Genomic DNA, 25628 nt, shown 5'->3' with positions numbered 1-25628 from the left:
TAAATTTAAGACACACTTTTGCTCACTGCAGCTGCCGTTGGGCACAAGCGCGTCATCGTGCATCTTCCTCTTTGTTGTTTTTTGCCACTTCCACTTCTTCGCGGCTGGAGGACAACCAGGCATCGAAACTGGGAACCAACATTTTTTTTTATTTGAACTGTTCCGGGAGAACCGGAATACGAAATTGTATTATTAATCAGTATTTCGGACCCTGCCAGTGACATGGCAGCTTAACTAATACAGGAGATATGTCATCACAGAAAAACACCCCAACTCTCATTTTTCAAATACTTCTGGACCCAACTGTTCTACCACAGTACCTGCTGAAGTCCTTTTGAATGTAGATTGCTGTGTGTTGCATTTTAGTGCCGGTAAGTCATTAATGGACTGATGTTATTGAGGCTTCCTGAGCCAAACCACACAGATGCTCTAATCACCAAATCTGGAAAGGAAAGTATTCCCTGTTGAAGAATGGAATATAAAGTGTCTGTATGTGTGCTGATTATGACTGGTGTTCTGCTGTTGTTGTTGTTTCTTCTATTCCAACCATTATCACCCAAGTTTAGGCTGTTTTATGAAAGAATAGCTTGCCTAACCTTCTAAATGTCCACTCTCTGCAGGTCTGACGGCCGTGGGTGGTCTGTCCCTAATGGGAGGTGGCTACGCACCAACAAGCACTGCAGAGACGCTGGCCGTGCTTGCCGCCTTCATCTCCTCAGTCAACATAGCTGGTGAGTCTCAATAATGCCTCTGACACACACACGTGTAGACATACTCACAGTCATTGCTGCCAGTTACAGCGACCGCCGACCAATAAAACATCAGTGTAATCGGATGATTGACAGGTTTTATATTAATTGTACAGTAACATTCGTCTGACCCAGTTCTACAGCACTCTTGTCTATCCACCTGCTCTGACCGGGCTCCCCTTCCTCTCGCTTGGTACACACACACACTCTTTTTTTTTTTTTTTTTTTTTTTTTTTTTTTTATTTTTTTAACTGGCCTCGATCATCTAATGACAAATTGTTCCTGGCATCATCACAATACTCATCAGTAGGTGTCTTTGAATTTTTCTCAAGGACTGAACTGTGTTTATTTATTTTTAATTATTATTATATTCCCTGTAAGTCACAGCGAGACACATGGGGAGACTGTTCTTTGCTGTCCTTAGGCTACGTTTACACTATGTTCCCAGCAGCCACGGCTTCCCCGTTTCAGGCCACTGTGGACAAAACGGAATGGGTGTGAGACAATTCTGGATGGGCAACCATAATAGGCCATAATTTCCGTGGAAGCCTGGCGAGATGTTTAAATAGTCAAGACATTTGCCATGGCAGTCACAGTGCAGATTGGAAACCTAGTTGTTCGTACTGGTGTCCATGTTTCATCTGTAGAAAACCTTGACAGAACATGACAAATGTGTGGCACGTCATGAGAACGTGACAGGCGGAAAGGAAACATACTATCGTCTGGTAAACCGCCAGCTGTAACATAGTGTGCCTTTAAGTGTCTAGAACTCAGCAGCCCTATCTCCGCACGACCCATCACAGGTATTGTGATAGACTGTGATAAAACTTAGTAAGACTTAAATGGGGGGAGAGGGGGAATTGGCCAAAATACCACAGCGCACTTGTTACGGGGATGCCTTCGCCGCTGGCAACATGGTGTAAATTTTGCATTAACAATGGTGAACCTTTCTTTTTTTTATTTTATATGCAAGTCAGAACACTCCCTAACCTCTATCACTATATAGCCACTATGTTCGTGCAGTACTAAAGTCATAATTATTGTATATATTTGTGTAAAAAAAACACTTCTAGCAGTTAAGTGCCATGTGATATATTGATTGTTGCAAGTTATATTCCTACGCCAACTAGTTTTTTGTGCAGTGTTTGTGTGTATGACATGAATGTCATATTTTGAAATAAATATTTCTTAATATATAGTGTCGCTCTGTAACCAGATAATGGCTTAGGTTGAGTGATCCCCTTTACATTCTGATGTGCCGATGTTATCTGTAAACAAATGCAACGCCCCGGTGATTCCGCTCTTCTTGTAATTAAGCTATTTTCTAAGTGACACTGTAGTTATTTTTACAAATATCATTTTACATTCCCTGGAAGTAACAATCTAATGTTCACCGATCAGCAGATTCCGTTGGATTGTTTGTGTCCATTGACAAGAATTCCAAAAAGTGTATACAGTATTCCTCTGCTATATTGTGGTTCACTGACCAGAACCCCACTATATCACAGATTTTCTTGTGGAATGTACTGTAATCGACGTACTCTTACGCTCCTTTACCTTTTTCTCCATGGTTCCAAAAGTACATCTCAAAATGGTTTACCACATTAGCCACAAAACGTAAACTTCACAGAAATGGATGAAGCACAACACTCCAGTTAAAGAGGAGCCCTATCCTGTGTCACAGTTTGTGCACCCGTTTTGAGGAACACATCCCATGGTGGAGCCTCTTCTTTCCACAGGCGTGTCATGTGGGCAACGCTGACATTACAACACATGGTCATCAGCTAACATTTGGTGACGAGAACAATCTGATTGGCTAGCAAATAACAGAACTATAACCTCCAACTGTCTGGCAATGTTTTAAATAACATTTTATCATCCTTAAGTCTTACACCAGTAAAAGTAAATTATATTTTTTAAAAACGTTACACAGACTTTCATGGTGTTTTCTAGAATCACAAATCAAAAATACTGACCTAGAATAGTATTGAAATGACTGCAGCAAATCTATTAGCTTCTGATTCACCTTTGTGGGTTTTAGGTTCACAATGCCAGAGTAGAAAGTTTTTATTTTTTTATTCCGTTACTTTATGGATAAATTTTACTTGTCAGAGTAGCTTTAATGCAATAAACCTTTTACTTGAATATGTACAGTATGTTATGAAGAAACTCTCCTTTCACTCCATTATACCGAGCAACATTTCGTTTGCCACTTTTATTTTTCGATTTTTCAACCAACCTAACCACTATTGCCGTTTAAGTAGTTTTTTCAGAGTACTTGCTTACTCTGACGCCAGTATTTTATTTGGAGAACTACTTTTTAACTTGAGTCATATTACTGTATTCTAAAGTAAAAGTCAATACTCTGACTTGACTTGACCCATCTCTATTCAAAATCCAATGTAATGTTAGCCAACCCCGAATTATAGCAACAAGACACTGTCTACTGCCACATAGGTATTTTTTTCCTTTTAAATAGTTACACTGACAAAAAGGACTCACTGGATTCCTGGAACGAGTTATTGGGCTCACAACTTGTCAGTATTTTTCAAACACCCTCTGTCTAAAGTATGTTTTTATGATAATCAGTCTGCAGTGTTTTCCCTACAGCTTAATGCCACATTCTTTGCTGTCATGCAATCTCATGGTTTCCTCCTATTTCTAAAGAAAGCTCACACATGATTGAGAGGGGGGTGGGGGGGGGAAGAATTAATGGAAGGTTGAACAGTTACGATTTTCAGCCCCGACCGTTTTTCGAGCAATTCGGCAAGGAATAAACACACCCCACCCAACCACTGGATACACACTTGGGGAAATCCTTCGGAGATATCCAACAATTAGGCCTTCTCTGACTTTGATCATAAGAGTAAAATTGCTCATGTTAGGCCTTATTATCGTTATGCATGTACCCCACATAAAGTTTATATTTTGTGTCTGACTAAGGTGGTTTCCTGGTGACTCAGAAGATGTTGGACATGTTCAAGCGTCCCACCGATCCCCCGGAGTACCACTACCTTTATCTGCTTCCGGCTGGTGTCTTCGTGGGCGGATACGCTGCAGCGCTGCAGTCGGGATACAACATTGAGCAGGTGGGAAATTTCAGTCTGGTAATCTACCAGTATAAAATGTGCCATACATTTTAAGATTGCATTAAAGTAGTCCACTGGCATTTAAAAGTTAGGTAATCATCCTTTTTATGTGGTCGTTTGTCCAGATTTCGCACATAACCTTCCATGTAAAACAGTCCTTTTTGTAAGCATAATCCATCCGCTCCTCTCACCAGATGATTTACTTGGGCTCCGGAATGTGCTGCGTCGGCGCCCTGGCTGGCCTCTCCAACCAGTCCACAGCCCGCCTGGGTAACGCCTTGGGTATTATGGGAGTCGCCGGGGGGATTGCCGCCACTCTGGGTGCACTCAAGCCGAGTCCCGAGCTCCTGGCGCAGATGACCGCCGCCATGGCTGTTGGCGGCACCGCTGGTGAGTCGGAATTTGTAGCTACGTGATACGCCACATGGTCGGTATCTTGTTTGGATGTGCAGTCTGTGGATTTTTGGGAATGCATCTGTGCTTGGATAGATTAAGAAGCAGGTGTGTGGCGTGCGGATGTGCTCTGTGATGTTTGCATCAAACAGTGTGTGTCTCATTTGCTGCCAGACCCAGGGAGGCGTGTGTGTGTGCAGTTTGTCAGATTTGTGCATTAGTCACCATCTCTCACTTACATGAGACAGTTTGACCATTTAATTTAAATGCTAATTGTTTCAGTAACAAAGCCAAGGTCCAGACTAAACAGTCCACATCACCTACACATACACAAACATGGAAAGCTGCCATAACAGGCCATCAGCAGCACATGGTTCCACAGGCCCACTTCCCAGCACTACTATGTGTTCGTGTGTGTGTGTGTTTGTGTGTGTGTGTAAAATTCTTTTCTCCACTGTAGGCTTGACCATTGCTAAGAGAATCGAGATCACTGACCTGCCCCAGCTGGTGGCTGCCTTCCACAGCCTGGTGGGTTTGGCGGCCGTGCTGACCTGCGTGGCAGAATACATGGTGGAGTACCCTCACTTCGCCACAGACCCTGCGGCCAATCTCACAAAGATAGTGGCCTACCTGGGCACCTTCATCGGCGGCATCACTTTCAGCGGCTCTTTGGTGGCATATGGCAAACTGCAAGGTTTGAAAAGATTATACTTACTGTACATACGAGCATTTGATTTAAATATACACTTCTCACAAAAACTAGAGATATTGTGTTTTCGGGTGCAATTTCAGAAGGAATGCGCTATAATCTCTACAGGTGAACTTAATTTGATCATCTCTAAACCTGCACGTCCAACTGTACAGTGTTTCATAGTGTAGTAGTGTAGTGTCAGCTAAAAACGGAGGTAACCATTTTCTCAAAATTAGAAGGGCTGACGCATGTCCATGTAGTCCAATAATGACTGGCGCCTGGTCAGATTTTGGATTCATTGTCCTTGACTTATTAACTAAAATAACAATTTAAAAAAATATAACCAAGGTATGGTAAAAGTTCAAAGGTAACTGTCTCGAGAGCAAGCGCCCGGTTCGGCTCCTGACGAGGACTGAAAATGGTCTTCTTGGTTGCTTCTTATTCTGTCTGCTTTGCCCCCTCGTACGTCTTCCAGTGAAGGTTGTGAATTGTGTATTTTATTCATTCAATCACAATTGTACAATTCACTGAATGTTGCCGTATGCCTTTTTACATTTGAAAAGGAAGAAAACTTCAAAAGCATAAAAAAAAAAAAACTTCTGCAATGTGGTGCGGGACGCTAGCTGTGCCAGTATGGGGAACCTCACTCCCTACATTTTCTGCTAATCAGTCTTTGAAAATTCATCCATACATCCATCTTCTATAACATTTTTCCTCATTAGGAGCCTTTGCAAGCATACATTGGACAACAGACAGTGTACACACTGGACTGGCCCCTATGAAGCACATAGACAAGCCCTCATTTACTCTCACATTTACATCAGGACAAGTTAGAATCTTAAGTACTAAAATGCATGTTTTTTGGAATGCAGGAGTAAGCCCAAGTACCCACAGAAAACCCATGCAAGCATGGGTAGAACATGCAAACCTGCCTGTGAGGTAGATGTTAATTACTTGTACACTGTGCTGCCTTGGAAAAGAGCATGTGCTGTACTTATGAAATAAAGGAATAAAAAGTGGGGAAAAAATGTACTGCCAGTCTGTGCTGGAACAGAAAACATACTTCACACGTGTACTCTGAAACAGCTACACAGAAAATGGACAAAAAAGCAGCCTCAGGAACAAATCTAAACTTCCTTTCAGTAAAATGCACAACCAAGCCTATTATGATTCTTGAGCAAGATAAGCACGTCACCATATAAATGCAGTCTTCTGCAATACAAACATACAGGCATATTGATACTTTGCCAGCCTAGGGAAGCTCACTCAATTCAGTCTGTTATAGGTGTATGCTGTATTGCAATATTTGCAGCAAATATTGTCACTGTAGTTTAAAATGCCTTGAACCAACATTTTCTGTTTATGTAGCATTACATTTTCTTCCTGTTTGGTTTCTGTTTACATAGTAAACTAATTAGGTCAGAATTATTTGCGCCATCTTTTGGTTTCTGCCAATTGGTAAAATCCGTACATGCCTCATTTATTTCAAGAAGACACTTCGCTTCTTTAAATTGGATGGTAGCCTGAGCAAATCCCACACGATTGCCAAAATTATTGATTTTCAAGAAAAAATAACTAAAATGATTCCCGTGACCCTAGTGAGAAGACGTTGTATGTAAAATTGATGGATGCATGAATTATTAGGACATGGATGATAATTGACTGCTCACAACTCAGTTTTAAACTAATGTGTGTGTTCATGTATCACTGATTTCATTTTATGGCAAGGCGAATGAATGAATCATCAGTGGGGAAGAGAACCCCAAAAATTACTCTGTATTTCATCTGAATTGTATCACTTGAACCATGCTATGTAAACTGGAATGGTGGTCATCATCTTCTCTCCATCACACAGGTATGCTGAACAGCGCCCCCCTGATTCTCCCTGCCCGCCATGCCCTGAATGCCTCCCTGATGGCCGGCAGCATTGGCGGAATGATTCCTTACATGCTTGACCCCAGCTACATCACTGGCATCACCTGCCTCGGCTCCGTCTCCGCTCTGTCTGCCCTCATGGTATGGCTCGCGTGCGTACATTTCTGGCGTTAGGCCACGTGCACACAACGAAGCATTCATTTTTACAGCGACGTTTAAGCACACACAGATCAGAATCTGTTAATGGTGACGGACGGAGCGTGTAAGAATGTTGATTTCTTATTTCCATCGCGAAGGCGAAGACGGGCAAGAGGAAAGTCACTCAATAAGTAGTCTGTTGCGCTGACATCGGTAGCTGCCTAGAAATCTGTTCATAGTCTGGCAACCATCGTGGCAAAAAGAGTCTACTTTGTGCAACTGCCAGCTTCCTGCTTGCACTTGACTCTTAATTATATTGGGCTTCACCACATTAAAGTCACACCTAACCTTTTGCAAATGTACCTCGAGAGGTTCTCATCCTTGACATTCAGTTCAAATTTTAGCAGCAGGATATTAAAAACAGTTTTGACCTGGAGTTTCTTTATTTCTGTCATCATACGACTCATTAATATTTGTAGTGAACTGAAGTAAGGATGACTCAATCGATCATCGTAAGCAAGAGACTCTTTTGGGAGGCTTTCAAGTACTTATGATTTGCAAGTGTTTGACCTTTGTTTCCCCTGCTACCTTAAAATCCATCATAATTGGCCAAGAAGGCCAACTAACAAGGTGAAACACATTACTATCATTACAATAAAAAGATGTTCCATTGGCAGCTTAGCAAATCAATTCTTAGACAACCCATACATCTCTTCTTATCCTCAATGGACGAATCAGGGCCTCCGTAGAGAGCTTAGCTGGATACCGTATCAGTTGGATGTGAGTGCATCCCAAATACCTTCTCTCCAATCAGGCTCTTATTGTCTCATGTATCATCTTCAGGACAGGAAGACGATGGATGATGATGATAAAGGTCTTGCCTTTTCTTTTCGGTCCTGCTTCGGATTTCATTTTAAGGGGGATCCAAGCATAGCACTCATTTGTTTTAATGTATTACGACAACATCTCTCTTTTCAAGTGATGTCCTGGCCCTAACATGCTCGTCTCGGGGTTTCTCTAGGGAGTAACCTTAACGGCAGCCATCGGAGGTGCCGACATGCCGGTGGTGATCACCGTGCTGAACAGCTACTCGGGCTGGGCCTTGTGCGCCGAAGGCTTCCTGCTTAACAACAACCTCCTGACCATCGTCGGCGCCCTCATCGGATCATCTGGTGCCATTCTGTCATACATTATGTGTGTGGTAAGTAGGGATGGACAACATACATTTTGCAATTTTCAACCGCTACAAGACACAATCAGCTGATGTAGTGGCCCCTTTCAAACTGCATGTAAAATTCACATTGTCCCAACTTTTTTCCAGAATGTGGGGACAAAGGTAGTGTCAGAGCCATAAGAGATGTGATAACACCTTTCTTAAAGGGTATTCTGCGATGCCAGGACTAGAGTGTGAAGTTTAAAAGCGGCATATTTTATTACGCTTTTTTTTCAGAATTTAAAGTAGTTCCCAGATATCTTAATAACATGTCTGTAGCGTGTTTTTGTCAAAATACTCCCAAGGATAAAGCACACGTTTCAATGAACCTTTTCTTGTGTTACTGAAATGTAAGATTGAGAGGACACTCCGCCCTTATACTGCTGGGCCAATGGCAAGTACTGATTTAATTACCATGACAACGGGGCTGGAGCTAGGGGATTGAACAGGCAAGCAAGTGGCTTCGACTTGTGGTTTCAGAGCTCACATCATTGTGGGGGGATGGGGGCTGTCAAGCGGTCATAAAAACAATCAAAGCATTTTCATTCGTAGAGGCAGATCTTCATACACAACACCGTGTGTATGTGGCTCATGGACGCATAACCAAAAAAATTCCCCCAGACTCTCACTGTGTTCGGAACTTACCGAGCAATTAAGTATAGAAGCTAACACTAATTTGCGCATTCAGCAAATTGCTAGGGGTGACACTAGGGGGTTTGCACACATCGTGAGGGGGTTGGCGTATTTCAGAAAGTGTAGTCAAGCAGCCAGACTTCGACCATCACTTGAAAGTGACTCTGGAGCATTACGCAGATTCGCTGATCATGTCACCTCGAAAGTAGCCAGAAAGCAGATTACCAGTAGCATTTCTCCAACATCTAGTTGCTTTTTTTTTTTTTTTTTTTTTGTCCGCAGCAGGACTCAAATCGTGACCCTCTGATTTCAAAGCCCAAATTCTTGCCAATGTGTTTGCTGAGATTTATGTGAAAGGCAAAGGTGATTAAATGTCGGGCTTTGATGCTCCAATTTTGCAGGATCTCTTTGTGAAAAAAGGCTTACTTGTTGAAAGAACTGTTGTTGCTCTTCTCCCATCCACCAGGAGGGACTCTAACCTCACTATAGTGGCTAGGTTGTTGAGGAGCAAAACTTCAGTCCCCACGTGTGCTTTTCAGGACAATTTACCCTCATTCCTTACTATAAATAAAGTCGACACAGAATGAGACGATGATAAAAATGAAAACAACTCTTCCCGTTAGGCCATGAACCGCTCACTGGCAAACGTGATCCTGGGGGGCTATGGGACGTCTTCCACTGGTACTGGGAAGCCCATGGAGATCACAGGGACGCACACAGAGGTCAACGTGGATCAGACTGTGGACATGATTAAAGAGGCCCAGAGCATAATCATCACTCCAGGTAACACACCACAGGACTTGCATGCAAGTAGAAAAACATGGCATTTTGACTTTGCCTGTCAGTTTTTTTTCCACCTCTCCCAGGCTTTTGCAAAGTGTGTTCTGTTTATTTAACCCTTTCTTGACCTGCGTTACATCACCATTTTGCTGGGCTAATTGACAAGGTTGGGGTGCCCCCCCCATGCACACTTACACTGACATGAACACACATTCTTGGGCCCTTGTGTGGTTGTGCCTGGTAAATAGACATTCTACAATGCACTGGGTGCTCTAATTTCATTTTAACTGACCATGACATTAGGTATGATGACAAATGTGTAAAAACAATTCTGGCCTGACAATACAGAATGAACATATAATACATTTGCGTTTGTAAAACAAACTATACAACCATAGACAAGGTCAAAATAAAATGGACAGATGGGTATTCAGGTTTAAATTTAACCACTTTAACTTTCAGTTTCATTGTAAGTGCTGAAGCCCCCATGGTTTCTACATATAGTGGTATCTTGATTTCCCAATGCCGGCGGCATAGCAGAAGCTTGCTCGATAAAGCTTCTGCTATGCCGGCGGCAAAACCAACCCAGGCTTCTTTCATATGTGGATACAAATTGGATGTGTATCTGACGCGAGTGCAGTATGGATGCTCACGGGGCGCTCATCCGACTTACACGTCATCAAAAGGCGACAAACGTCACAATTGTTCGACAACAAGCAACGGCGGACGAAGCAACAAAAATCAGTGGTTGAAAAGAAGTAGCTATACAAATGATAAATATAAGAAAATGTTGGCTCCGGTTTGCACAAAATCCTTGAAATCGCCACAAACGCATCATGACAAAACTTAAGTGAGGGGCCCTATGGACTTCCGTCAACACGGCGACTCGTGTTTGTGTGCATGCGTGTGTTTGTGTGCATCACAGACTCATTCCGTCCACAGCACAAGCTGCATTTGTGTTTGTAATGGGAACGACTAAGTAAAAAGATCAGATTTAACAATAAATCTGAATTGGACATCATGCCCTGCAGTGTGAAGATAGCCTAATCATTAGGCTTGGTCCATTAGGGCCTTATGGACCAAGTTGGGGCAACCAGCTTCAGGCCCTGACATCACTCACTGGACCACACTTTATAAAACAAGTTTATTTCTTGACCTTCTCTTTTATGGGTTCATGTTTTTGTACAATACAGTTCTATTAATCTAGCACAACAAAAAGATTGTAGTCATTTTTGCTGGGTTGGAATAGATGAATGATGTTTCAATTAATTTCAATAGGGAAAATGTATGTGATATACAAGTAAAATTATTGACGAGCCAGTCAAGGTATGTACAATATTTGAAAAATTGTGTTAAAATCTTTATATATACCTAAAGTGAAGATGCAGTACCCGCACCAGGGTCTTTGTTCTCACCTTGGTTAATATACCTGCAAAGTGTTAAAACTATACTTTGCCTACACAAAGTACATTGGTATACAGGTAATGCAGCTTACAGCCAATCAAAATACACACTAGCTTTCACTTACACAGTAAATACATTTCTGGGTTTTAAGCAATCAAGACAGCGTGCTGCGCTGCCTTCAAGCCGTACAAATACTGATTATAAAACATAAGATATTGTTTTACAGCAATATAAAAACATTTAGAATTAAAAAATAATATATTTAAAATTTGTAATGTGCGCGTGAGTAGAATTTTTTTTTTTTTTTTTTTTTTTTTTTTTTTTTTTATAAATCTTCACCCACGTCGTCTCTCCAACGGGTTTGACAGCATCGCGGTGTGTGTGGCAGGCCTTAGCCTATGTTGGTCCAAATTCTGTTAGTTATTTAATTTGATGAATGGATGCACTGTTTTGGGTGGAAATGACATGAGTGACCGTAAGATGTTGTCTTAGAGATATTAATGAACAGTATTTACCATGTTCATACTTTTTACATTTTCCAGATCTTCTCAGACAGTTGACAAAAATAACTTAATATTGTATTCCAGATCATTTTAGTCAACTGTACATTTAGAATATTGGATATACAGTGGTAGCTTGACTTAGGAATTACCCAACTTGTTTTAGATACAAGCTGTTACTCAGCTGAATTATTTTTTTTGTTTGTTTTGAGTCACGCTAAGTGCTTGCTCCAAGCGGTTATCATTCCCCGTTAGTTTAAAAATAAAACTGGGAATTACACATTCTGTAATTAACCAAACCACACAACTTATGCAAGTCTGCTAGCATAAAGTTCACACACAATGGACGGGCTAACAACACTAGCATCGGTATTTTAGTAACTATTTATTTCGGAACGAATACAAAAAGCATATACACTTAAAAACAGTCATCCAATGCAAGTGTCAGTCTTTGTAGCAAATACTAATTTGCAACACCACATGGTGCAGTAGTAGCAACGGAGACTTAAACACTAACTGTGTAGCAACACATGTAGACAGATGATATAATAATACTCACAGGAATCTATTCTTAAAAATTACGACTGAAAGCTTACTGATGAAACACTTAGATGTGAAACTCTTATGTTTGATTCTGAATATCTGCATTATACTGCACCCTCCTGGCCAAAGCTTATCACACCAGAAGGCGCACAATGTCAATGGGCGTTGAAGCATGAAATCACGACGCACAAAGCGTTTATTTAGTGTAAAGTGCAATTTTCTGATCAAAAACATGTTACAAAAAAATGTTGGTATTTTATGTTGGGATGGAATGGATTAACAATATTTTCATTCATTTCAGTGGAGAATGATTTTGAGAGAGCAATGTTCAGTTTCAAGCGTGGTCAGGGAATGAATTAAATTTACAGTGTAAGTCAAGGCACCACTGTACCTGCTATGAGAGAGTAAATAAAAATGCCCAAATAAAACATTTATATAACTATCTTGCAACAGTTTTGCCAGTCTTGTAATTTCCAGCTGGAAGAGAGGAAGTTATGAATAATTTTGTTTGACTGTATGTGTCTGTATAATATTGCGCTATGATTTGACTTTTCTGTAACTAATGGAGGTCAACAAGGATCATATCAGTCAGCCTGACCAAAAAGGGGCCAAAATAAAGTCTGAGTTGGACGGCGTGGTGGAAAAATGGTTTATTTGTTTTTCATCTTTTCAATGAATAATAATTTAAAAAAAAAAGAATTCCAGAAATATTTGCAAAAGTCAACATTTGTCAAAATATGAGAATTTAGAATAATCATAATAAAGCCTGTCAAAGACACTTGGACTGTCACAATTGCTTAGAGGTCAGCGAAGCTATCACATAAAATATTTTTAGTCTTTTTTTGTATGCATCTTTAACTTAAATAGGTTGACTTCTATTCTGCTGCAATGCAAAGTATTCAGTGGTAAATTTTTGCTTTTCCTGATGTAATAATTGCCGGAACACTGTATAATCAAATGGCTGATTATTTTCTCTGCAGCAGTAATCAGCACTTGACTGCAGAGTGCTGCCTTTTTAGTCCATCCTCATGTTTCCACTTTGACCATTTGAGAGCAATTGCAGCCGTCTGTCACCTCACCTGATTGACATCTGGGGAAAATATTAAGAATTTGCTCAATAAACGTGATTTGCATGCTTTGTCTGGCCCATCTCCTTTTTTAGGTGTTTTTTTTTTCTTTCTCTGAAATGTGGAATGTTTGAAGCAGAAAGAGAACAAAAGCGCAGAATAATGTACTCGTTTCTTTTGTCTTGTTTTTTTTACCCCACCCCCCCCCCCCCCCCTGGTTTTGGAAACTCTCATCCGTTTTATTGGCATGTGCAAGCACGATGGTTTCTGATTGGTCGTTGTGACAAGGCGTCGTAAACACCACTAGAGCGTTTGGCGTGTTTGTGGGGGTTTTGACGTTGTGATAAAGAATAAGTGCAACAAATCGGCACCATTTTTTTGTGTATGACATAGTGACCAGTAGCATGGTAGGGTTAGTGCTTAACACATCCTGACAGTTCTGAGGGTCTTGATTCGAATCTCAGCTTAGGCCCTACTGTGTGGAGTTTGCATGTTTTCTCCAGCTTCCTCCCACAATCCAACAGCATTCATGTTAATTGAAAACTCAATTGTCCATGTGAGTGCGAATGCTTGTTAGTCTTCATGTGCTGTACGATTGTCTGGTAACCAGTTTCTTGTGAATCTGTCACCCAAAGTCAGCTGGTATAGGCTCCAGCTCACCTGCGACCCTAATGAGGACAAGCACTGTTATACCAAAAGAGCCTGGGAAAAGTATGCGGTTGAATGCTGGGCACTATTTGAAGAAATATGGTAGCTCCAATGCCAACTTTTTGCTGGTAGTATGAGTGAGTTTATTAGAATTTTTCATGATTAATATTCACTATAGACAAAAGTACTGGGGCACTGTAATTCGATTATTAAAAAAAAAAAAAAAAAAAAAAAAAAAACTCAAAGGAAAATTTCTACCTCGAAGCTTCATACCAGTGATAATTTTTCTACACAAACTTATTGCGTGCTCACATACCACTCGGTGTACAACAAGGTGGCGAGCCAGGGGGAAAAAGTGCGTGAACGACAGAATGTGCAGTTTGAGATAATTTCACACTTTAAAAAAATAAGGGGGATACAGTACGATGTCTTATGTAAAGCATAACTTTTGTACCACAACAGTACATATGCGATTGCCAACACAAGGTATCATCCATCCATCCATTCATCCCTTTTCTGTACCACTTACCCTCAATGTTAGCTAATTTAATATAGCCAACCACTACAAATTACAACATATTGTAATGCCGCCACTAGTTGTTAAGGATAGACTCAGCCGCCGGGGCAATTTCAATTGCTTTATCGAACAAACGGGAACAAAATAAACCCATAATAAGCACATTCAGACTTGAGCTGCTATGGCCCCAACTGGCTAACTGTTAGTCAGTTAGCAGCCGCTCACTAACCTGCCCTGACAGCAGCCAACTCTACACTCTCAACCTCTGCGCCAACATCTCACTTTTATTGCTGCTTTGGCAACACGTGACCACTGGCAGGGAGCTCTTTTGAAGCCGGCAAGGTTATTTTTTTTCTTTTAAAGTGGACGCTTTAGCTCACAGCACACTTTGCATTAGCACATTCTGTGGGATTGTAAAACGCAGTCGCAGCGGGTGAGGGGCCGGGAGGGTCAGCCGGAGGATCCCACTTTAAAAATGTACCCATTGGTGTTAAATACGTACAACAGCCTGATCAGACTGAGGGTTTATACTCGACGTCAACTGTCAATCGTGCTGCTGCTAATATAAATAGACCCCTGACTATCTATTGAGTGCAGTTGTACACCACTGTGAACTAAATCAGCAATAATAACCTATGAATTAAAACTAAGTATCATCTTAGTAGAGGCAGAATTTTGGATACAGCTCTTTTATTGGATCCCACTACTTATTGATTTTCTTTCTTACGAATTTCATTAATCACAAAGGTTGGGAAGAGTTTTCTATTAGAAATTGAGTGTTTCATTTTGTGGGATACAATTTGTTCATCAATGAACATGGATTTCTGGTAACATGTAGTGTCTCCTATACCAGATGAAAACTCATCATTGCGCTGTAACTACGGCAGCGATTATTTTTTCATAAATTACCAATGATGTGTGGATATTGTTGCTGTTGTGGCACCTTCATTTCTTTCACAAAATAAGCCTAGTTTTGAAATCTTTTCACTATTTCTTGCAGGTTATGGTCTTTGTGCTGCAAAGGCACAGTACCCCATCGCCGAGTTGGTAAAGAATCTCAAAGATGCTGGCAAGGATGTCCAGTAAGTTCCTAACCCCACCCAGGCTGTTATTTTTCACTTGGAAAGGTTCACTCCGCTATAGCTTTTGGCTCCTCACGGGCCATCCTTGTTGTGGTCAGCAGTAAAAATTATATTACAATAAAACATGAAATAAGCTAATGTTTGTAGTAATTGTGACGGAACCCTGGGGCGGTCAATACTTTTGAATGAATTCCAGTAAAACTGTAGTGTTCATGTGCTGCAAATGGGGTCAATTACTGAAAATTGCATCAAGGCAAAAGAAGAAAAATGGGCAGGTTATGACTCGTGTGTCGATGGATGAAGTTGACCGAATGTCAAATGTCCAAATGCAGCAATAAAGGACAAGCATAAGAAGGATGGATGAGGAAAGGCTGAGCGGAAGCCCGTGTAATTATCCCACCTCTGTTGTTTGGTGCCGGTGGCAGCTGCTGCTTACAAGCTACTTCGAGCATTTGTACTTGATTACAGAGAAAGTGGGTGGTCAGAGTTCAAGAGAAGGGGGGGGTTTGCATGTTCCCTCCCCTTTACTTTGCATTGACTGTATTCTAATTCTTAATGACTGTAATCCCTTTTTAATCTTACAGTCCCGGTGTCCTGTAGTACGATAGGAAGTTCACGCTCACTTCCCTCGCGTCGACTGTGTCCAAAGTGTCTTTTTCAATCCCCAGCCGCCGCTAATATGTCCCAGATGCTGCGGGCCGCCTCCACTCACCTCCACTCTCCTGCCTAAACTCACCAAACTAATGCGAGTTAATCCCAATACACACGACGACTGCTGTTACAATACATGGCTGCTTTATTCTCATCTCCCTGAACTAACACAGTCGGGAAATAATTATTTGATCCTCTACTGAATTTGTAAGTTGTGAACTTTGAGGCTGCTCCCTTTTTATCTTTTTTCTCTCCCAGTAGTTTTCACCTTCTCACCAAGCCTTTTGCCGATTTTGTAAACCATTCCAGCCTTGGGCAGGTCTGCAGTCTTGGCCCTGACAACTTTCCGACGCCTCTTTGTAATGTCAGAAATGTATTCCGATAACGAGTTGAGATCAGGAGTTACAGAAATAAGTTGAATTTCCAAAGCTGTGTGCCACATGGACTCCAGCCAATCTGTGGGAGCCAGAATTCCAATTTGTGGGGGATTAAATACACAATTCACAACATTTTATAACTTTTAAGTTTTGTAGTGCATGTTTTGTTTATATATATATATATATATACATTTTTAACTATTTTGTCTTTCGCCAAAATCATAAAACTGGAGACGTTCCATTTGTTTCTGAAACTGTGCAAATTTACAAATTCAGCAGGGGGTCAAATAATAATTTCCCCCACTTGATTGCAGTTTTCTTTTTTTTTTTTTTTTTTTTTTTTTTTTTTTTTGGCCGATGATGTTGTTTATGATGATCAAAAATAGTGTTTGCATTTTTTTGCCGCAGGTTTGGTATCCACCCCGTTGCCGGCCGTATGCCCGGTCAGCTCAACGTGCTGTTGGCTGAAGCCGGCGTCCCTTACGACATTGTCCTGGAGATGGATGAAATCAATGAAGACTTCCCTGGTAAGATGAGCTGACAGGAAAGTAGGCAACGTCCTTCTCAAAGTATTTCAAGAGATCAAACAGCTCAATGCAGTTTTTGTGTATCTTACAAGATTACACACTGCTTTAGGAAATTGGCTAGTTCCACTCTTTTTTGAAAATGAAATGTTTGAGTTTTGAAGTCCAACTGATACAACAATTATAAACATTAAGACTGAGTACAGTCAAATCTAATCTTCATCATTCCTATCAGGATATCAGCTCTCTTCTAATCCAGCAGGTATTGGTTAGTTTTTTACTGGATAAATTTCCCAATATATGCCACTTTGTGACTTGGGCAACTAATATTTGGGAATATTTATAGTGCTCCTTTTGCTTTCAGCTTGATCCAAAACTAATTCAGACATAAATCAAATACTAATTGTTTTGTAGAAAAGAATATTTGACCTGGTTTTGCTAAATACTTTCTGCACAATTATAGAAACCTACTTTTTAGAAACTGCCACCTTCAGAGAGAGTCAGGAGATCCTCCAGAGAGACATCTGAGGAAATGAGCGTCAGCGCGGCCTCGCAAACTGATAAATGATTCCTAGAAATCGAATTACTGGGAACCTGTTTTAACAAAAGAACAGATTTTTGATTCACATCCCTAGCTAGAGTTCACTTAACCTCTAGAGTGGTTGTACTTTCAAGAGGTCCAAGACCCTTGAGGGTGGCTTCAGCCCTGAACATGTGATTGGAAAGTATTAATTCCAGGAACTGCAAGCACCAAAAAAGCAATCTTTGGTAAAGTCCAAGCCAAAAGAAGACCCTGTTAGGGGGCAGTCCAAGAATCTTGTACTTTCCAATGATCCAGGAATCTTTGGGATCGACTTTGCAGCTCTGAACATACACTGTACCTGTTTTGAATCTTTACAGAAAATACCAGAAACAAAAGTTTCAGGAACTTTTTTATTTTATTTTATTTTTATTTTTTTTAGTTCTAAGAGTTGCGGAAACTTTAGGTGGAATTAGAGCAGAGTATAGATTTAATACTTACTTAAATTAATTTGCGTATCCAATCAGAGACTGACCTGGTTCTGGTGATCGGTGCCAATGACACGGTAAACTCTGCCGCCCAGGAAGACCCCAACTCCATCATCGCAGGCATGCCCGTGCTGGAGGTCTGGAAGGCCAAGCAGGTGAGTCACATCTGGCACACGCACACTCCATCTTAACATTCACGTCCTCGGGCCCGAGTGGATGTTGCAAGAAACGCACACATGGAGAGAGCAATGGCTCCAGGTGCAGTCCCATCGTGATCCCATTAGAGGTGACTGTTTCCCTGTGGAATGGCGCTGCTTCAAGCTCTGGGATTGGTACTCTTTGCGCAGAGCAGCCTTCTCCCCCCACAGTCAAAAATCATAAGATTACCCAATTTTATCAACAATAACAAAATAATAATTAGCTACCACAGGGTAGGCCTGCAGAAATAGATCGTTGACTACTATTATTTCTTTTTTGTACGGTCATTTAAAAATTTTTTTTTTTTTTTTTTACAGCAAGTGCTTTTATTTTGTGTGATTATTATACAGCAACCACATTACAGGGGATACTCTGTTTACCATGGTCCCGACATACGAGGTTTTGAGGTTCCGAACAATGAACTAGTTTGCATAGGGGCGTAAGAATACGATGTCACACGGCAGAAGGCATGCTCAGTTCCCGCTGTGCTCATTGGTTTTCATTGAATTGTTTTATATTTATGGCCTATAAGTGTTTTTCAGTATTGTTATGACTTTAATACATTAACATAGGGCAGTGAAAGACTATGCCGTGCCCCCCCAAAAAAGGAGCCACTAAACTTTTATTTTTGTACAAACAAAAATTACCGTCTAGTTGGCCATTTTTTTAATTTTTGGCAAATTTCACTCCTTTTCAGCAAAGGTGGCTTGCTACTGCAACTTTGATGAAATGAAAGTGTCGCCATTGTTGGATAATACTCTGTATGTAAAAAGAAAGTCCGTATTCAATGTTCAACTTTCTTTTCGCTCTGTTATAAAGAAATTAACAAATTCAATTGTAAAGGGATACAATCCCCAAATATAATGAATACAGGGGTCCTCAGTTTTTGACAGACTGGTTTGATTTCGGTCGTCATGAGGCACAAGAAGACACACACACAGATGGACCAACGAGCATGCACTGTTTAGGAAAATTGTTTTAAACAGTCTGCAAAGGGAAACATGACTAAGCCATTTCGGAGAAGAACCTTCCTGAACCTTTCCACTCAAACTGGCAACAAAGTATTTTTGCCACAGGCGGGATTATATTATCACCCAAAATCAGCGAGTCTTTGAACTGGAATGACTGAGATACTAGTGATTTGAATTAGGAGCATTGTCACGGAACGGATTGAACAAGTAAATCAAGGTACAACTGTAAATCAATCGTCCCGCACAGTTTCAACTCTGGGTTGAACAGAATAGTCGACTTTATCGCTGCGCAATAATAATTCTTGCTTGAAGTTGATTAATCGCCAGTCACATGTTGTGGCCTTAACAACATGGAGGTGTCGCGGTAATCAACAGGTGCAGCAAACTAGCAATGGTGCCTCACGCATGTGGAAATATTTTGTTAAAATGAGACATGCTATTGTTATATCTGAGGATAGACATGCATATTTTTCAAATAACCGTGCTACCGAAGTCCCATGAACACCCATCTGAAAAGGCATCTGCAGAGCTGCCAAATGTTACGGATATCACTAACTGTTGACTTGTCACAGCCATAACACTTGATTGTTCCGGATATTGGAAAAAAATAATTCGCACAGTCCCACAATGGGGAAATTTGCATCGTTTCAGCAGCAGTTGTGGATATAGGAAATATAAATGTTATATAAATAGCATGCAAGAAGTATATTGCACAAGATGGAAACTAAACTATTGTCCATACAAACTATCCAATTCAATCTATCAGCAATGTTATTTGTTTGTTTGCAAAATAGAGTGCTGAGTTTTAATGTTTTTTAATACAAATAATCTTATAAAACTGCAACAATCGCTAGGATACATTGTGAAGCATTCCATCACATATTCAATGACATCGATTAAACGACATCGACTCGATTATCATCGCCAAAGCGTCAACTACAAAAAATCTCAACGGTTTCATTTTCAACATCCAGCATCGTTGGCCATGAAAAGAGGGGCGGAGCTTACCGCCGTTGTCCTACATCGGCATCCGTGACGGCATCCGCTCCCGTTTTCTTGTAGGTGGTGGTGATGAAACGCTCGCTGGGCGTGGGATACGCCGCCGTGGACAACCCCATCTTCTACAAGCCCAATACGGCCATGTTGCTGGGCGACGCCAAGAAGACGTGCGACGCCCTGCAAGCCAAGGTCCGCGAGGCTCATTGAGGCACGCCGGCTCACTCCACTAACCCCCTTAAACCACCCCAAACCCCACTCGCACAAAAAGGGAAAAGACACTGAGGTCCAGCAGCATTACGTCATCTTTGCGCGAGCCCCGTCAAAGACAACGCGACAAACCCTCACATGAAGACAAATGGCAGCGTTTATTGTACACACGATATTTGTGCATTTACATGTTCTTGATTTTATCGTTTAGATGAAGGAAGGATCTGCCTTTTACATTGTGAAGTTCCATATTAATGTACAACTGCGAGAACTAGAGTACATGTGAAATGTGTGAAAATGCTTTTAGGAAATAGATATAAAAGGCTTTTTTTTCTTTTTCTTTTTTTTTCTTCTTCCCTTTTAAGAATAACCGAGAAATGACATTTCAGAGAGCACACCAATTTTTTGTTGACCATTTTTTCGACGATCACTTTTAAAGAGATCAATTTCCTCTAATGCTTCTTAAACACGTACGGCATAAGCTAATTTTCATTACTATTGGGAAATTCACAAGCAATATGATCAAAAAGGTTTTGTAGTCCTTTCTTTTACAGCTTTATACTACTGTATTGTATTGAAAAAAAATTTGTAAGCGTGTTTAGAAGCCATATGCGCTTATTGAAATATGAATTCTCACAATGGACCTTAAAATAACAGCTCTTTACTGTCCCGAAAAAAGATGTATCTATGTATTCATTATCTGAAAACAAACCAACAAACAAAAGCTATATTTGTACTGAGGATAAACATGAGAAATGTGGACACTGGCATTTTAATGGCCAGCGATGAGATCTTACGTCCAGATATTTCAGTGCACACGTGTGGATAAGCTGTACCTGTTGTTGACAAATGTGTGCTCTGGCATTTATGTCCTTGTTATTGCCTCTTAAGGAAGTTTCCCAGCGAGACTGTTAAACCGGCCCCATACGGTTAGCATTCATGACATTGCACTCTTACATTCAAGCTCAACTTGTACTCTTTTTAGGCTGGATTTACTCTGCAGGTTGTCAAAGTGTCCAATTTCCAATTGAAGATTCAATTACAATGTACAGTACTTAAAAGTTAAATAAGAATGTACCTAAATGTTCATAAAGAAACGGTTGTTAAAGTTTAAAAGCAAATTTATTGAACTCAAGTTAAATACAAGTTGACTGTATTTTGGCAGTGAGTCTTTTGTGTACCGCTAGAGGGAGCACCACACTTTGAGAATCACTGGTCTATGCAATCTGAAGATATCCAATTCAATGGTTTTTTGTTTTTGTTTTGTTTTTTCAAATTGTGCCACTTGAGAGCAAAAAAAAAAATCTTTTGAACCATGCAGTGTACATCCAGCCTTATACACATTTGTTCCATCACCTGAGTAGAAATGTTGTATAGTTTATATCTTTTGAGGTTATTTATCCTGGTTAGAGGAACAATAAGAGGGGTCGCTCCATTTCATGTCTTTTGTAAATGTACTGTAAGAAGATCTACTGATGTGTACTAACCCCTGGGACCCTTCTGCCATGTTGACCAACATTTCTCTCTACCTCTCCACACTCTTTTCCCCATCTGACCAGTCACACGTAATTTTCATACTTTATTTTTTTTGTAACCCGTCGTCGTCTTTTGCGTGTCGTTGTACCATCTGACCTCAGTTTGCTGCAGTCTAGTTGGAGTTTTTTCTGTTGTAGACGGCAAGGCTTGTTCTTTCTTACATTAGATTGCATGGCAGTTTACCAGTGCTGGCGGAACAATTAGATTGGCTCAATATTTGGACGTTGTTACCCAAAACTAAAAAACTGATCATTTACCAAGGCAATTGGCAATATACACGGTCTGAGCCCGCCCCCCCCGACAAATACTTTTCTAATGTTACATTTGTGAAGCACAGCTGTTGGGATTTGAACTTTGAATGACCCATGATAGGGAAATGTACTGTAAATGTTCTTGTCCACTTTTGTTTATCATGGAGCATCATCCCTAATAAATCAACTTGTATTTACACTAGATATAGTTTTGTTGTCGTTCATGACTACTTTCTGCTGGCACCGTTACACAAAAGTCAATTCACCAACTAGTTTCATACAGTGTAATGTTTGTTTGTTCTTCTGCTTTTAATACACAAATAGAACGTCTGCTGATAATTGGATTGTTCCATGTTTCCTCCTGTCTCTCCCTTCTTTTCTACTGTCTAACCGAATCAGTCGAGGCAGACGGCCGCCCCACACTGAGTAGTTTTCCACCCCCCCCCCCCCCCCCCCCCCCCCCTTTCCCTCTGTCGCCTAGCACTTGCTCATGTGGGGTTCAGTTGGTCTTGACCGGCTCTAGGTGTAAAGTGCCCCCTGACGACGTCTGTTGTGATTTGGAGCTATATCAATAAAACTGAAGTGAATTTAAAAAAAAAAAAAAGTTTTCTTCATATAATGAGCTAATATATACAATATTTATTTGTTTTATGACTTGAGATTTAAAACATTAGGTGCCTTGAGTTATCTACGTTTCAATGAATGAATGAATTTTAAATTAAAATGTCTAATCTTTTTAATTATAGTTTTTAATTGGAATTAAATGATTTGTTTATAGTTGAAATATTTACATTTTCATTTCTAAATATTTCCAACATTTTTTTTTTCTATCAATTATAAATTTGTGTTTTTAAATATGTATATCCATTTTATATGTCCACATTTCAATGTAATTGAGCTAGCACAAGCACTGAAATAAAGAATAACCTAATCCTTTTTCCCGGAAAATAATTTTTGTATAGTTATTTGTAATTCTAAATGTTTATTAATATTAAATGTTTAAAAAAAAATGTGTGCACATGATAATTTAGAGCTACTGAAAAACGCCTAAAGATAATGACTTGAAGTAAATAAAAGCAACTTGAGCTCATTTACATGCATATTTTTAAATTTATATTTGTACAATAGTTTGTAACAATTATATAGTGTTAATTTTAGTTTGTATCAATTTGAACTATATTAAATTTCCATTGCATTGTGCCCACTATGATAAAATTCAGCTAGTACAAACAATGACATTTAGAAAGTTGGAAGTTCTGTGAGTTGTTCCATTTTTATATAAGCATTTGCATCTTTAATATGTGCATAGTGCAGAATATTAGGCAAATTCCCGTGCGTATAATAATACAACTTAGCTGACTTGGAATAAAGCTCAACTTGGAGATGCAGTGTGCTCGCTCACTCAGTGGTTAGGTAAGCCACCTCTCACCTTCGTGTGTGTGTGTGTGTGAGACACAAAGGGATCGCATGAGTGGCCCATGGGGGTTGCGTTACAGCCCAAGATGTAAATACGAGTTTGTGCGACATATTCACCTCCAAGCGCCACTTGATTTGCCATTCATCATTGGAGAGCTGTCTCGAGGCACTCTGGTTAGGGCGGGTGCCCAAGGAGATGAGACGGGGAGATAGAATGATGAGTGCATGCGTGTGCCATGAGGGTGGCTTCATCCTGTAACAAGTAGCACTCAGACAGGCTCTTATCTGCCTTGAGGGTGCACAACATCTGAAGGGAGCTGTCACTCGCCACTGTGGGGGTGAGATGCAGCGATAGGGATTTAAACATTTTCCCCCCAAAAGTTTGGATCATGTTATCACAGTGGTTACCTTTTACATGGTCCGACTGTGTCAGTGTTAATGGTGAAGCTCCACAGAGGGAAAACAGCTGTGGTGACGGCCTCCTGTCCCCCGTTGTCACTCTGCCACTTTTTATCCTCAATGCCAATGGATGTCTCAGCCACAATAAGCCTCCGTCCTTTATTTTTTTTAACCTGCAGCTGTGCGTGCACTTTGATGAAGATGCAAATTATTAGTGGGGAGTGATGTTTTGGTTTGACTTTCTACTAGGTTATTTCGTCTTAATTTTTACCTGTTAACGTGTGGTATGTATTGTATATTAAGGACTGGTCTGGACTGCAGTATCGGACATTGTGTAGCATGCTTCTGTTTCGTCTTGTTATAATATGACCCAGATGGTTGAAATAATGAACTGATTTGCAATGAATGGAAATTGACGAAACTTTCAATAGTCCCACAATGGGAAAATTCTAGTTTTACAGCAGTGAATTGGACAGTATAATAATAATAATATGAAGGAACTTAAAAATATCTCTGTACCTATTTACAAAATCAGGTAATAACGCTGAGAATAAGAACAGCAGTGTGGTGTGGGTGACAACTGTAGTGACTATATACTGTATGCAGATGTGGATGGCAAACTGAGAATCACTGCTAGAGAGGATATATTCAGTCATTTACAAAGTGTGGTATGAATACTTGGGTTCTTTCCAGTAGTACATGAAAGAATCAATGCCTAAGTATAGTTAATTTGCACTGAACGTTTTCGTACAATAAATTTGCATTGAATATATATATTTTTTATTTTTCCAATATTTAAATGGTCAAACCCTGCATAATGTCGCAGTGGTTTACAATGATATAAAAAGTACTTTTTAGGAAAAACCTTTCCCTCGGTTTTTATTTTAATTTAATTAATTTGTTTACTTTTTATTTTTTTATCTATGTATGTATGTATTTATTTATTTATTTAGAACACTTGGGCCTACTATGCTACTGTGCTGTATGTTAATGGTGGTGGTACTTGGAGGGCTAAAGAAAAAAAATTAAGTTGTACTCAATGTCAAAGGTTTGAGAACCACTGCTCTACAGATAAGAAAATTGAATGTAAATAGCAGCATTGTATGTAGCAAAACAGCTATTCCTGTATCAACAATAACAAGTCCATATACACACACAGACAAAATTCTTGGTACATGCTGAAAGTCTATTTGAGAACATTGTCCCAGTTGCATTGTGGCTCGTCAAGACGCATTTCAGCAAATTCCAGTCTCATCAGTGTCAAGTTATTCCAGTAATGATTGTGGGTTTTTCATTCTTCAACAAAAAGGTACCAGCAATTGTGCCTGAGAAGGAAGAAAAGAACACTGTACCTACTGTTGAACAAACGGCAGGCTCAGTTTTGCTCTTTGCCCGCTTTGCTTAATCTGGCACACGGTATCTTGAACCTGTGCTGGGTGTAAAGAAATCTCAATACTATCAAAAGCATTCTGGAGTGAAATGTGCTGCCCAGCGTCAGAAAGCTTGGTACCAGTTTTGTCCATGTTTGTATAAGCGCTAGAGAACGAAATAAATAGCAGTGCTATATATGAATAAATTCAGTATATGAGGTGTGTCAGAAAGGTTCCAGGACTGAAGTCACAAAAAATACAGAACATTTCTAATTCAGACTACAAGTGTTCCCCTTCATAGTAATCCACCTGGAGTCGAACGCACTTTCCCAGCCTTCTCTAACACAGCGGCATGAACTCCTGGAAGGATTGTTCCGGGATCCTCCACAGGACAGTTGT

General features: G+C 40.2%; 1 protein-coding gene across 1 annotated transcript in view; it reads left to right on the top strand.

Moving 5' to 3' along the window:
- Positions 1 to 22243, top strand: part of nnt (nicotinamide nucleotide transhydrogenase) — a 38441-nt gene extending 16198 nt beyond the window's left edge. Inside the window, exons 12-22 of the mRNA XM_061699163.1 lie at positions 621 to 731; positions 3693 to 3838; positions 4033 to 4228; positions 4692 to 4925; positions 6778 to 6938; positions 7957 to 8136; positions 9405 to 9564; positions 15241 to 15322; positions 16759 to 16877; positions 17922 to 18037; positions 20114 to 22243. Of these exons, the coding sequence (XP_061555147.1) occupies positions 621 to 731; positions 3693 to 3838; positions 4033 to 4228; positions 4692 to 4925; positions 6778 to 6938; positions 7957 to 8136; positions 9405 to 9564; positions 15241 to 15322; positions 16759 to 16877; positions 17922 to 18037; positions 20114 to 20257 (1649 nt within the window). The 3' untranslated portion in view covers positions 20258 to 22243. The remainder of the gene's footprint in view (positions 1 to 620; positions 732 to 3692; positions 3839 to 4032; positions 4229 to 4691; positions 4926 to 6777; positions 6939 to 7956; positions 8137 to 9404; positions 9565 to 15240; positions 15323 to 16758; positions 16878 to 17921; positions 18038 to 20113) is intronic.
- The last annotated feature ends 3385 nt before the right edge of the window (positions 22244 to 25628 follow it).

The sequence above is a fragment of the Phycodurus eques genome, chromosome 15 (genome assembly GCF_024500275.1).
Source record: "Phycodurus eques isolate BA_2022a chromosome 15, UOR_Pequ_1.1, whole genome shotgun sequence".
NCBI lineage: Eukaryota > Metazoa > Chordata > Actinopteri > Syngnathiformes > Syngnathidae > Phycodurus > Phycodurus eques.
Note: the sequence above shows the minus strand (reverse complement) of the source record. Positions and strands in the feature narration are given on the sequence as shown.